This window comes from Cavia porcellus, unplaced genomic scaffold, assembly GCF_034190915.1.
Source record: "Cavia porcellus strain 051 isolate PalLab524CR breed Dunkin Hartley unplaced genomic scaffold, mCavPor4.1 scaffold_20, whole genome shotgun sequence".
NCBI classification, from domain to species: domain Eukaryota; kingdom Metazoa; phylum Chordata; class Mammalia; order Rodentia; family Caviidae; genus Cavia; species Cavia porcellus.
The window spans coordinates 64,634,611-64,649,642 of record NW_026947503.1 but is presented as its reverse complement, the minus strand read 5'-3'; the positions used below and the strand labels follow the sequence as shown (position 1 = coordinate 64,649,642).

The window sequence follows — 15,032 nt, the reverse complement described above, 5'->3', positions numbered from 1 at the left end:
TCGTATGCACACTCACACGCATATACACAATTGGGTCTAGAGCTAGAGGCGTGGCCAACAGTAGACTTCTTGCCTAGCATACATGGGACTCCAGGATGGACCCCAGACACTGTGTCAAAATTCAAAACAAAAAACTCTGGCGCAACATCCCATAGGAGGAGACAGAGCCCATCACCCAGTATAGTAAGTGTCTTTTAAGAAAGGAGAAAGGACGCAGAAGTAAACACAGTCCTATGCTCCAGGACCCAGAGATGGAGAAGGTACCGTGAGCTGTCTACAAAGCGAGCTCAGCCAGGTCCCAGAAGCCCAGAGAAAGCCATGGACCGGATTCTCCCCTACAACATGCAGGGCAACACGGTGCAGTTCACCCGGGATTTCCAGACCCGAGAGCATAACCTGCTGGTGCTACAGGTACTTCCTTGAGGCAGCCCAGGAACTACACATCATCAGTGATGAACAGGAACGAACTCTTGATACACTGGTCAAACCGGAAACACTGCTCAGTGAGATCAGCAAACCCCACACTAACCTCGGTTGCAGAAATATTCACACCGTGGATATTTGTCCTTGACCAGAAGGGTTAGTCTGACTGGGAAGGATGACACTAGAATACAGGATGAGGGGGCTTTCTGGATTGAAAGATTATCTGTTTCAAACAGAAATATTATTTACATCTCGATCAATGTAAAGTTAGATGAGGGATCATTTGCCCAGTTCTTTGACCTGCATATTAAAATTCTGTACAAATAGTTCAAGCACAGATACCCGCAAATAACATTAAAATCTATTAAATCTATACTCCATAGTTTAGTGTAGTTTAGCTTGGGAAAACACAAGTGTTTCCCCTGTATTGTAGACCTGAACAAATGAAGAGTCACACGGTGTGTGTGTGTGTGTGTGTGTGTGTGTGTGTGTGGCTTAATCTTTCAGTGGAAAAGAAGAAATGACAGCAAAACTGTCACGCTACTGGATCAGAATTGAGAGTTGTCAGTCTGAACACGTGGCTTTAATGCAAATCCTAGCGAGGAAGGAAAAGGAAGCCAGGACGCCTCTCCCCCTTTACGAGTCTTTCTGTCTCCTCAGAGGTGGTTCCCAGTAGTTTCCATCACTGACAGATGTGCCTGCCCTAAAGGTCTTGCAGCTGCTGGGATTCCACCAGACACCCATTGCCACTCTGGGGGACAGTGGCCATGGGAAGTTTCGGTCATGCGTCCCTGTGCACGGATAAAGCAGCCCCTCTCCAGCCACCTCAGATACCCCTGCTCTGGCCAGAAGGAGCTCCTGCCTGCCGTGACCATGCAGAGAGCCTGAAGGTGAGAACCAGTGCAAGACTGTGTGTTCACCAGCCCCTGACTGAGAAGAGTGTGCAGACAGCCAGCAGGACACTGGGGCACGTGGGAGTCCACCTTTTGATCTTCTGTCCACAGAGATGGCCTCCTCTCACCCTTCCTAGCTCAGTCCCTGCACTGCTCACCAGCGTCGGTCCCAGGGAAACTCCTCTGAGTGATTTTGTCGCTTGCTCCAGCAGCACAGGCTGAGCTGCTTAGATGGAGAGCCGGTAACGCTTAAGGCTGCTGGCACCGAGGCAGCCAGCAGCCAGGGCCTGTGACACCAAGGTGGGTGGGCGGCCCAAAACAGACCGATGAGGGGCAGCTGACAGGAGATGAGGAGGGGCTCACGCGGAGAGGCAGAGACACTGCACCTGTGCTCAGAGCGCCTACACCAGGGTGCTGCACTTCGTCCTCGCATGATTTCTAACTGAACTGAGCAAGAGATCCTGGGCTGCGTGGCGAGGACAGGCACAAGACCACACTGCACTGGTCAGGGACAGTGCCCCTGCGTGGGGCCTCTTGCTCCAAGTGTTTCAGAGAGGATCATCTTCCATCCAAAGGGTCCTTTCTTATAGAACTTATAGCAAGTGGAATAAAGAACACGAGGGATTTTTAAAATTCCAGTTTACCCTGGAAATTGTCTCAGGGTGAATCACTTTCCAGTGAAAGCATTCTCAGGGGCAGGCTCACTGTTCTAGCATCCAGCTTTTTGTGGTGTCCTATCTACTCACTGGGGACCATGGGGGCCTGCCACAGGTGACCTAGGCTTTTAATCCCAGGTGGAAAACTTGTTCTCTTTGAGAACCAAGGGCAATAATCATCATTTCTTTGGTTTGTTTCCTTGTTTTTGTCCCCACCCATCTTCTGTTTAGTTTCACTGAAAAATAAAATTTTAATATAAATTTTATTTTGGAGAATACTAATATAAGTGACTGCCTCAGAGTCATTTTTTTCCTCCAAAATTTTACTGACAAATTCTGTCTCGATCATTTGCCATCTGCTAGTTAATAAGCAACTGTGCAGATGTAAAAACCACCAAAATTAGAATGCTTAGTCTGATGACAGTAACAAAGCCAACAGACAGGCACAGCACCCCAAAACAATGCCTCAAACACTTTGGATAAAGCCACCTGGAGATCCTTGGCCAAATGCTTCCAATTCAGGCAGATGCTCATGAGATGAGGTCTGCTTGCACAGAATGGAAAGAGCTCTAGGAGAAGAAATGCGGCCCTCACCGTCCACTGGCTTGACCTCCGTGGCCGGTGGCTCCTCCTGAGCCCTGAGGCTGCTCTCGCTGATACTCTCTATTTCCCTCCAGAAGTCCTCCATGGACGCGCTGTCCACTGAGGCTTGGGAGCTGGAGCGGCTGAAGGGCGGAGCATGTAGGGATTCACTGGAGAGCATCCTGTTGATTCTTTGGCAGCGAGGAATAGATTTTCTGAGGGAAAATAATATCGATCAGTAAACATTGGTGTTTTTACATTATGCAGTCACAAAATTAAAGTTAAGATTAAAGTCAGTGGAGAAAAGTTAGCAGTGGAGAGACAGCTTTGACGGCATGCTCTCCATTCCGTGGCAGACCTTCTTTCTTACTCTCAATCTTCACGGTGACGCTGTGGTCACATACAAATTGACATGAGAATGTTTCCATGATTTCCACACACTCCTACGTCATCTCTACCAGCCATGACATGGAGAGAAGAAATTTGTTTCTGCAAAGCACCCAAGATGACAGCAGAGGGAGATGTTAAAATGTGATCCATTACACCTAATAGAGTTGTTACCATTAAGAAAAAAAAGCTCCATGTGGTGGCTCATGCCTGCGAGGCTGAGGCAGGAGGAACACAAGTTCAAGACCAGCCTGGGGAAATGAATAAGACCCTATTTCTGAAAAGGGGTTTAGGTTGGGGATGTGGGTCAGTGTGGACTAGAAGTGTGGATTCCCAGTCCAATACATAGATATTATAGAAATGTAGATAGATATTAAAACAGAAAATAACAAGTTTTAGTGAAGGTGTGGAGAAATTAAGAACCACTGTGTGCTCTTTGTTGAAATGTAAAATGGCATAGTGTCTATGGAAAACAATCTAATCAAAAATATCTTTTAAAATAGAATTGTCCCATGATCCAGCAATTCTTCTACGTGTTTATCCAAAATAACTGTGGCACTGCTCACAGCAGTTGAAAGGAAGGACAACTCAAGTGCTGGGTAAGCAAAATACAGCACCTGTAACCATGGAATATTTTTCCCCTTTAAAGTGGAGGAAGATTTTTACGTGGGCTTCAATATGGATGAAACTCAAGCACGTACTAAGTAAAATCAGCCAGTCATAAAAGCACAGGTATTGTGTGGCTGCATTATGTGAAGTCCTGAGCATACTTAAATTTAAAGAAGGGAAGAGCAATGGTGATTGTCATGGTCCAGGTCAGGAAAAATGGGGATCAGAGTCTGGTGGGTCCAGAGCTCCAGTTTTACGAGATAAAAAGCCTTGAAGCAGGAGGATCATGATGGTCACATAGCACCACACATACACAGGATGTCATGGACAGACCTGTATTCCTAAAAATGGTTTAGATGGCCAGTTTTGTGCTATGTCTATTTCTTAAAATTTGTATGAGTTGAAGAAATGCAAGACAGACACATTTTTACAAAATTAGGTGCTGAGATTATGAGGTTAGGAAAGGAAATAACCTAGAGCTTCAAGGTGAAAATACATGAGGATGTGGAGGAAGCAGTGACCAGGAGCCAAAGTCCCTTGGCTGATTTGGGGACAAGAGCATCTGCTCTACAGGGTCGACCACCAAGAAGGGCAGGGAGGGTCCCGTGACCACTCCCTATCTGCCCACGCCTCCCCCAGTCCAGGAGACACAGCGGAGGCAAGCAGGGGTCTGCCAGTCTCCCACGAGGACTAATCCACTAGCAGGACCGCATACCAAGCACCTGGAATGTAAAACGATAGTTTTACACTGGATACAACAGTGTTTGTTTTTAAAAGCAGAAGGCACTGTGAGGGTAGATGGATGCCAAAATGTTGAAATTTTAAGTGATTATGCTGAGTTATGTTAAAAGTCAAACAAAATATTTGACTTTCATGACACATGGTTGACTAAAATATTTCACGGGAGTAGAGTGCTTACATAACTGCAACACTCTGGTCTCTAACCATGAAAACTTTCTGAATAAAATGCTGTGTTTTTGTGCAGTAATTTGTACCTGAAAGGTCCCCAAAGGCTCATGTGTTAAGCTTCTTCAGTCCCAGGTGATGGTATTGAGGGGTGGAAGCAAGCCCTTCCAGGAGGCCTTGTAGGGACCCTGGCTGCTCCCTCCTCTCTTTGCTTCCTGATTTCCATGTGGTGAACTTCACACCGTACATACCCACACTGTGATGTACAGCACCACTGCAGCTCAGAGCATCAGGGCCAAGGGACCAAGAGCTACAACCTCTGAAACCGTATGCCAAAATAAACTTTCCCTTCTCATAAGTTGATTAGCTTGGGTATTTTGTCACAGTCACAGAAAGCTGACTAACACGTTGTCATTACGTGATTTTTAAAAAATTTATAGTTTCAAAATTTGATGTGAGTCATGCATCAGTCCACACATTCAAGTTGGAAAGGTTTACTTTGGCTCGTGGTTCCAGAGCTTCAGTCTGTGGCTGGCAGACTCGCGGTGGGGTGTGTAGCAGAGGAAAGGTGCTCACCTCTTGACAACCAGGAAGGACAGATGTGGAAAGAAGCCAGAGAGGAAGCGACCCCAGACAGGGCACAGCCCGACCTCAGCCCACTCCCCTGAACTGCTGCCTGTGCCTGTTTCAGTCACCCCAGTGACACCATCACACTGTGCCTCCCCACCCCACCTCCCCGAAGGCCAAGAGCAGCTGAGCCTTCCACACAGTGAGGCATTCTGGGGAACAGACAGGCACCAGCCACAACAGTCTGCAGCTCGCTTCGAAGAACCCCTCTGAGCTTTCCTCCTCCTCCGGCTGAGGGAGTGTGTGGTCTGAGTCACTCTACCTGGAAGAAGACTCCTAAGGTGGAAAGAAGCAAGGAAAGCAGAGGTTTGCTGATGTCCAGCTGTGGCCATGACTCCCTGAGAATTAAACTGTGATGCGGGCAGCAGCGGCTTGTTACTAAATTTAGCTGTGACCCGTGACACACGTAAAGCACACTGGTGTGTGCGACAGTACGAAAAAGGGCGGGGGAAGAGAGTTTCCATAAATAAGGACCAAAAAAGTTGCACTTTTAAAAAACATTTTCTAAGCCGGGCGTGGTGGCTCACGCCTGTAATTCCAGCACTTGGGAGGCCGAGGCAGGAGGATCGTTGTGGGTTCGAGACCAACCTGGGCTACAAAAGTGAGCTCAAGGCCAGCCCGAACTGCATAGCGAGACCCTGGCTCAAAACAAACAAACAAACAAAAACATTTTCTATACCTTTAGTAATCCTTTCAGATACCGAAATCTGAAAGATTTAAAGAGAAAATTCTAGAATTAAGACTTTGCTCCTTTCAGGGTACCTGAGTGTAGTTCTAGTTTTGATATGAACTGACAGTAACATAGTCAGTATATTACTTTAAATCAAAACATTTGAGGAAAATATGAAATATGTACTTTCTTATGTGTTGTATGATACGAATTCCAGGTAGCTTTGTTTGATAATTTGGTAATAAGAGGCATTTGCTGAGTTATTTGTAGGTGGGCAAGACAGCTGCTCCTATTAGCTGAGCTCTACGTGAGACCAACAATAAGACACGGCATTGCTCTGTTTCTTGTTTGCTGAGTCTTTTAAGCGGTCTTTCCTTTCGCAACAAGACAAACACTAAAAAACTGCTAACAGATTTTCAGAGTGTTGGTTTATAAATATCTTATTGGACAACTGAAGTCAATGACCACGTTCCCACTGCCTTCTACCTTACAAGTACCAGATCCAGAAGAAGGATATGGCTACCCCCAAATTTCCATGGTTCTGAATTTTGTAGTTTAGCTCGTTTTTCGAAGTGAATATGCAGGACTGGGGATGTAGAGACACGAGGAAGGGCCTTGGTTTGATCCCTAATATCACGACTAAATAAATATGTCACATAGAGTACATTGTTTGTACAAATCAATGTTTAATGTGTGAATATTTAAACAGAATGCAATTGTAGGAAGCAAAACTGGAAAGTTTTCTCCCATCAACATCACAGTGATACTCTAAACTCTGCTTTGTTTCGCTGTGGACATTTTTCTGCACCACTTCTGTGGCTATAAGGAGTATAATCTACTTCTATAAATCAGGCAAACATGCTGGTATATCAAGTCCTGAAAGAGTCTGGAAAGGGGAATAGGCTGAGAAATCACAAGCACAAGGCAGCGATGGGGGTAGCAATATTCAGGGTTGGTCGGATCATCCCGTTGCAGTCTAGAGTTTTTTATTCATGCACAGGGTTCGAGGATGGAATCTCAGCCAAGAGATCTTCCCACAAGTCTGCTGGAGTCAAGGGAGAAGATGCCCAACGTTGGCCATGACCCACTGCGTAACATCCGGGTTTCACAGGACATGATCCAATAGAAGAATCCTCTCACTGCAATGATCAGCCGTGTTTTGGCCAAGAAATCAGACAGCATTTTTGGGACAAATGCACTTGAAAGAGCTTTCGCTTTCTTACTTAGGGATGCAGATATCTCCCCTGGCTCCAGGGCAGAGTGGAGACCATAACCTTCCACACTTGCCTGGTCATGTAAGGCTGCCCCCAGGCCCAGGCCCACTCCTGTGTCTGATAAGCCTCCATCTGCAGCTCATTCCTCACCATATTAGGAGAAAGCCAGGCTGGCCTTCCCCAGTGCCTATACCAAACAATAGTAGGAAAGAGGTACACGGGAAACAGATCGCAATACCATGTTACACCACAGCTCTTCCCAGGAAAACACTGTTGGGGTGAAAAGGAGATCGTGAGTGTATGGAACTGCCACCCATTTGAAGCGGCACTCAAAGAACAGCCAGGAAGGGTTTCAGCATCAGATTCTCTTCCCTGTCTTTTTAGTGCTAACTCTCGGTATGTTTTAATGGTTACCAGAAACTCACAACTCATGGCTCCCAATATTGTATTAATATTTTACAATTTTACAACTTTACAACTTCCCACCTATGTACACACCTTATGGAGTGCAATCCTCCCTTTACCCTCTGTGTATTTTATGTTCTTTCTTCACACGTTTACATTTCCCAATGGACATCATTGCTGGTTCAGAGAATCAATTTTGGAGACTCCCATCCACGCTGTCCACGCTCCTCACCTTTGCTTGCACATCTGTGATCCACGGCAGGTCAGTTCAGCTTGGCGAGCTCCCGTTAGCATTTCCTGTCTGACTTCTTAGACCACATCCATCAGCGATAAATTCCCTCAGCTTTCTTTCCAGATTATGTTTCTAATTTATTTTAATCTTGAACAATATTTTTTCCACGCACAAAACTCTCGTGTTTATCTTTTTAAAACAGAAGCCATTGCGTTGCATCGGGGCCCTGCGGATTCTGATGTGACGCCTATAACCCTTTCCACTGATGTTCTAAAGACAGTGCCTGCTTCTCTGGCTGATTTTCCTCTTTACCTGATAAGTGTGTGCAGCACTTTGAATATGATGTGCCTAGACTGTAGTTATCTTTTTATTTATTCGGCTTGAAATTTACTGAGTTTCTTGAATCTGTGGGCGACGTCCTTCACGATTTTTGGAGTGCTCTTCCCCATGTTTCCACTGCCTTTCGTGAACTTCATAACACGACTGTCAGAGGATCGGACATTGTCCTGATGTCTTCAGGGTTTGCTCCCCTCTGGTCTCTGTGCTTTAACAGAACAATTTGTTGTGTGTCTGTCTCTGTCTCTCTATCTCTGTCTTTTTCTTTGTCTCTGTCTCTGTCTGTCTCGGTTTTCACTCAGCTACAGGCTGGCCTCAAACGTCCACGCTCTGGCCGTGGCCTCTGAGTAGCTGAGATGACCACCACGCCCATCTTTCCTATTGCTCTGTTTCACTGTTAGTTTTTCTTCCTCCTGCTTATCTACTCTGTGACTCCATTTCTTCCATTACTGTTTTCATATAAAAAACATCCAAATTAGTTCTTTTTTTAGAGGTCTCAGTTTCCTTTTAACACCCTACTTTTTACGCATTTTAGTCCTTCTTTTCTCCCAATTTCTTTAACATATTTTGGTTGTTATTAATTTTTTTAAATTGTCTCTTACGGCCACCATCTGTGCCGTCAGCACGTCTGGGAACAGTGACTTTAAAGGACTTTAAAGGATTTTCACGGGTCACCCTTTCCTCCTCCTTCACATTATCTTATCACTTTTCATTGTATGGCAGAGGAGGTCTGTAAGTCACCCTAAAGGCTGCAACAAGCACAGCCTTCACTAGAAAGGGGTGCCCTTTCCTCTTCTCGGGGTTGAAGGATAGATCATTTTGGGGTCCTTGAGTTGCGCTGGGTTTGGTCCGGGTTGGGCTTTTCTTAGTTGTAATTTACTACTGGTTTCACATGAAGCTGGAGGGACACCTGTCCTGCAGGTCCTGGACAGGCCTCGCCGGGACGGCTTGGGGACCAAACCCCAGGCCCATGGCGCTCTTCTGGTCGCTGGGCCCTCAGCAAGGATCACAGCAGACCAGAGGGGAGGCCTAGCTCTCCGCACAGGACATCTGTAAATTCCAGTCTTCTTTGTATTCGGTCAGCAGGTCCCCACTGGAGTCCCCACTGGAGTCCCCACTGGAGTCCCTCTACAGAGGCAGCAGTGATCGGGCCCCGCATGGTACAGACAAGGAGCCATGTGACTGGGGGGCCACCTGCCACCAGGTCCCCACCTGACAGGTGGGCAGGACCTCTTCCTTCCCTGGAGTGTGGGTCCCCTCTGCTCTCCTGCACAGGTTTAAAAAGACAGAATGCTTCCACTTCTCTTTTCTCCCCTGTGGCGGTCACAGTGGGAAGGGTAAACTTTTCTCCATCTGAACTGGAAGCAGGCTGCTGCGTTGTCCAGCCACCTGGTTCCGTGACTGTGTATCCTGAAAAGGCTTTTTTTGCTAAGAAACACACTATAGAACTTTCTGACCTCTTATTTTTTTGGAGATTCACATGTACAATGTGCCCTCATCACAAGGCACCCTTCAAGCCTCATATCACCCTGACAGCACCAAAGCCAGTGTCCCATCTCCTTAACAGATGAGGCAGTGGGGCAGAGACCAGGAGCTTCTGGTGGCAGCTGTCATCAAGGCAAATTCCGACTCCCAGGCTCAGCAGGCTCGGTCCCTGACCTCAGAGCCACCTTCCTGCACTGCCCTCCTGTTAGCCTTGTACTGCTATCTCAGGTCCTCTCTCTGAAAAGTCTGCTCTTTTTCCCTCAGAAAACTCCCACTCTGTTTGTTTTTTCTCCCTGGAACATGCTCCCTTGTGATGTCTGCAGCGAGACGCTGCCTATTCCCCAGCCCCCAATCTGCAAGCCAGCTCCAGGGTTGGGGGGCTCTCCCCGCCCTGCTCGAGTGTCACACTTCCCTAGTAGCTGAGGTCCTAGCTCCTTTCCTCTTTCTCATTCCCGGGAGGACAGGCTGGCTTGTAGATTTGGTGCCTTCACTTTGGGGATCTGTCTTCCCCCCTAGGACAACTAGGGAGCCTGTCTGCTCTGCGCAGTGTCCAGAAACTGTTAGAGACCAGGCGACAGAACAGCCGGCTAGGCAGAGATGGGCTGTGAAGTGGGGCTCTCCGGGGAATTCCTGTCTTAGCTTTTGGAGGCAGGGCCAGCCACACCGGTCCATTTACATTCCATCCAACCTGCTCTGCCCCTTCTAGGTAACTTCCTGGAAGAGTGAAGACATCAAGCCAGAGAGCACACCCCAGACTGCAGCGCCACAGCTCCTAACAGCTAAGTATTGAAAGCGGCAGCCTCTGGGGCCATTGACAGATAAGCACATAAAAAACTGTGGTATTTATACATCACAGAGGCAAACGCTTGAGGTATTTGTAGGGAAATGGATGCAACTTGAGATCATAATGTTAAATCAGATAAATTAGACCCACAAGCTTGAATATCACATGGTTTCGCTTATGTGAGAAACCCAAAGTACAAATAAATTAAGGAGCAACATTTCTAAAAAAAAAGATAATAGGAGCCAGGTGTGGTGACCCACCCCTGATATCCCAGCACTGGAGAGGCTGGGGAAGGAGGACTGTTGAGAGTTCAAGACCAGCCTGGCTATAGGTGAGCTCAAGGCCAGCCTGAATTGCGTAGCAAGACCCTGTCTCAAAAAGAAAAGGGGGGAGGGGAGTAAAGAAAAGATAAGGGGAAACAGTAAGATCTTTTGAAAGTGGGAAGAGGACAGAGAGATGAGGGGCATGAGGAGGAAAAAAGCATTAGGCTGTCTTATGCACATGGATGGACTCTGGGTGCTCACAATCGCCAACGCTGTCTTCTCCAGCCAGCTCAGAGCACTGGACTTAGGGTCAGACTATTGTGGGCGTTAAACTACTAAGGAGGCATTGAAATAGCTTTAGAAATGTAAGGAGGCCCACAAACCATGTTATCAGAGCTTCTCCGGGCACCCCAGCCTGGCTGCCCCCGTTCCCTTAGGGCGCAAGAGGCCTTGAGACTCAAAGAAAGCTTTGGTTTTCCCCAGATCAAGCAGGCATTATCCCTTCTTTCTCTTCCACCTTCTTGCTTCTGGGAAGTGCGCACAGTAAAGGCACTTTCATACCTGTCTTACCAGCAGGAGACAAAGCTGATGGATTGTAGTACGCAGGCAGGATGTTACTGAGTGTCAGAATAACAGCAGATGCTTGTCTCTGTAATTCCAGAAATGTGTGAAAAATACAACCTATTTTTAAAGCCCTACTCTAGCTCTGGCTATTTTTGTTATGATCATTTGCTGCCCAAATCTCTTCTGACTGATGTCACCAGCAGGAATATTTTAGTGAGTCTCCTGGGGCTGGGGGGGCACCCCACCCCGGCCAGGGGAATAGTTGAGGGGTGGTGGCTCATCAGCAACCAGGCTTGCAAACAAACAGTGGCTCAGAGATTGCTCTGGCCCCACCAGGATATCACGGAGATGTATTTCATGTCTGTGGGACAAACAGGAATAGCTTCACTGTAACTGAATAGATTCCAAGCGTTTTAAGAAGAACCAGAGTTTTTTCCTGCTCTTTCTTGCAGAAGAGCAAGCTGGACTCTCTGACATCTTGCTATCCCTGAAGGACGAGTGGACACCTGCAGACGTCCTCCGGGTGGACCTGGGCACCATCACAAAGCTGTCTGAAGACAACAAGTCCCTTGTTTTTCACACTCTGGCTTCTCAGCAATCTTTGGATTCTAACAGAATATAAACAAGCTCCACTTGGATGTCTTGGGGAAAGCACTTGAAAGGCGGTGGTGATAAGAGCAGCTATGATTTCAGGGAAATAAAAAGCAGGCATACAGAGGTCCGGCTGTCTGTCTCAGTCCCTCTGACTCGGTCTTTGAGTGTCTTTCGCCTCCCTTCATTCTCATTCTGGCACACCAGCTCTGTTTTCCTGCCTGCCTTACCCCTCTGGGGTAAGGGAGAGGGCAGATGGGGCACCTGGTGGGGTAATCAAGGCTGCCCAAGCCTCTCACGGTAGTAAAGGATGCAGGGAGGTGGAAAGGGGCAAGGGAACCTGCAGCCACGGGGCAGGGAGCATTAGCAAGTTGGACTTTGAAAACCAGCCCAAGAGGTTCACAGCAGCAACTAAATGCTTGGCACCCACCTGTCATCTCCAGGGGCCGCAGGGCTGGCGCAGTGCTTGCTGCACAGAGCGGAGGCGGTGCAGACAGCTGCACCACACAGCTTTTTACACTGACCTCGAGGGACAGGAGAGCCTGAGGCTGGAGGGGCCAGCAGGCTTTTGGGAGGCAGATCGAGAGCTTTCATAAGGGCAAGGCAGGGCAGCCTCACTTCTGTCTCGGTGAAGCGACTTCATGTGCTTGGCTTCGATGGTAATCTATGTGAGTCTCTGCCAAGAATACAGCAAAGGCCACTAGGCAGGATCGATGTTTATATCATTACATAGCTTCAAAATACATAAATGTACAGACGGTCCCAGACGTGTGATGGCTCAACATAATGATGTTTTTGGTTTGACAGTGGTGCAAGAGCAGGGTGCATGTGGTGAATCATGCTGCAAACTGGAATTTCGATCTCTTCCTGAGCCAATGACAGATATGCAGTAAGGTCTTTTCCTGAGGTCATGATAGGAAACGGCCAGCACTTTACAGTGTGCAGAAACATTGCTGTCCCCACTGGGTGCACAAAATGCACCTTTAGTGTAGGATGTTTTGAGCTTACGGTGGTTTGGCTGGAATTCAAGGAGCACATGTTAAGAATCAATGGACAGAGTACAAAGTCCTCCCTGACTCACAGTGGGGTGGATTCCCGATAAGTCCGAGTTGAATAGATGGAAAGCTGAGGGGACACCTCTGACCTCCAGAACATCATTGCTGGGCCTACGCGACTTTAGCCATGCAAAGGACAACTGCAGTTTTGGCGGCTGGATGGAATCATCTACTGCAAAGCTGACTTTGTAGGAGGTACTGAATGTCCCATGCAACTTCCTGACTACTGCGTGGACAGTGACAATAGCATAGTGGTAACAGAAGGCTTTTGCATAGCACAGCTGTAAAGTTTAAAAAAATCTAAGTCGGATGAACATACATGCGGGATCTCCTGCTCTCTGTTTCTTGAAATTCCTCTACTTCAGCTGAGAGAGGTAGAAATAGAACTGGGCAGGTTGGAGTTAGGACGATGGTGATTACACAACTGTTTTTAAATATACATCTAGTATATTTATCTAACTATAGTATCTAACTATTGGCCTGTAAGCAGAGAATCTTATGTGAATTACATCTTGATAAAAATTGGCTACCTGCTTTAATTTTTAAAACATTTTTAATTATCAAAAATACTTTGAGATTTCAAATAACTTTAATAAAAGGCAAAAAGAGTTGAAACTGGAAATAAAAGAGCTGGAACTTCCAAAAACAGGCCCTGGGCAGAGCAAGGTTAAAGACAGTCTATCTTAGCCAAGGACGCAGGCACAGAAGGGAGCCCGGCCCGCTCCTGCTCAGCTAATTCTTGTCTGCACCAGCAACAGACAAAGTGTCTGCTTTTCAAGCAGAGTAAATCACTGATGTGAGTACCTCATGTCCTTGCTGTGTTAAATCTAATGTGCAATTTATGAACCTGACGCATATATTGATTTGGGTGCAGCTCAGTCAGTCCTGCAAGAGACTCTCACCGCTTTATCCTGCAAGATAAATTGAAGCTATGAGCAGAGAAGTGGCTCGTGACACCTAATCATTGCTCGGAGGCTGTATTTTTTATCCAATTACGTGAATCTCAGGAAAGAAGCTATAAAACAGAACGTGAGTAAAAAGCAGCTTCTTGTGCACTTTAATAGATTTCTATCCTTTATCTGTTCAGCAACAAAGGACAGTCTTGGTATCTATGAGTTTTATGCTTCTAAAGCCATACTTCTCTGAGTAATCTGGATAAAGACTTTTTAAGCCGCTTTTTATGTTACTCATTGTCTCTATGACTTGGTACCAAACTGCAGTGTATGTTTTAATGTGGTGTTTTGTGGGCCCTGAAGCTGCTGACACTACCACGTTTGACTTCTGAAGTGAAGGAAGTTAAAACTGCACTGAGACAGCATGTTAGCCCAGAAATAAAAGGCCGTCATGCAAAAGTCAAATGATAACAAAAGCTGGCAGGGATGAGGGGAACAGGGAACGCTACTGCACTGCTGGAGATGCAGACTGGTGCAACCACTATGGAAATCGGCATGGAGATTCCCCCAAAATCTAAAAACAGAAACTGAACTTGATTGACCCAGCCTTCCCACTTCTAGGATCTTGAAGATACCGTATTACAGGGACCCATGCACACTCATGTTTATAGTAGCACAATTCATGACAGCTAAATCCTGATGTGCCTATATGTCCACCAACAGACAAATGGACAAAGAGAACGCCTGGAGTACTCTCTGCCATGAGGAAGGATAAACTCGAGGCATTGGTAGAGAAAGGGATGAAACTGGAGAATGCAGTGTTAATCGAAGCCAGTCAGACACACAAGCCTAAATATCGCACGGTTTCTCTTATATAAATAGATGCATACTGAGAGCAAAATAGAAGGCAGATAAATAGAAGAAGAGAGAAGTTCAATAACTTCCCAAATTAGCTATTCCATTGTTTCAAAAGTATTTTAACATATGTTAACTTGTCTTATTTACACTATTAGTTTCTCTTAGTTCATGGAAAAGACAGTTTGGGGCTGGTATCTATTTGTTTCCTCTTTGTGAGACTCTATTTTCTCTATTCCTTAGTCTGAGTCACATCCTTTTAAGATGATGATGCAGTGTATTTATAGGTATTTTCTTACGATTTCGTTGTGAAATTTTGTTTTACTTTTTCATAAAAGAAGCATGTTTTAAAATACTTACTTCATTAATATCTATTTCTAGTATATTACAATTTAAATAATTTTGAAAAAAGGAAAGAAATGAGCCCCCATCCTGGTGTCGCCCAAGCCCTGCCCGGCTTGCTGGTCCCTGCCTGGGCCCTGGGGCTGGGGTTACTTCGCAGGAAGTGGCTACATCTAACAATCCCTGGTCTCTGTTGCTCATATTAGCTGGTCGCAATGCTCAGCCCCTAACTGGGAAAACTCGGCTACACTGTGCCCTTG

General features: G+C 46.4%; 1 protein-coding gene across 3 annotated transcripts in view; it reads right to left on the bottom strand.

Moving 5' to 3' along the window:
• Arhgap28 (Rho GTPase activating protein 28) overlaps positions 1–15,032 on the bottom strand; it is a 167,957-nt gene that overhangs the window by 76,071 nt on the left and 76,854 nt on the right. For all 3 annotated transcript variants that reach the window (XM_003464441.4, XM_013146688.3, XM_013146689.3), the window contains exon 2: positions 2,567–2,769. In XM_003464441.4, the coding sequence (XP_003464489.1) occupies positions 2,567–2,769 (203 nt within the window). The remainder of the gene's footprint in view (positions 1–2,566; positions 2,770–15,032) is intronic.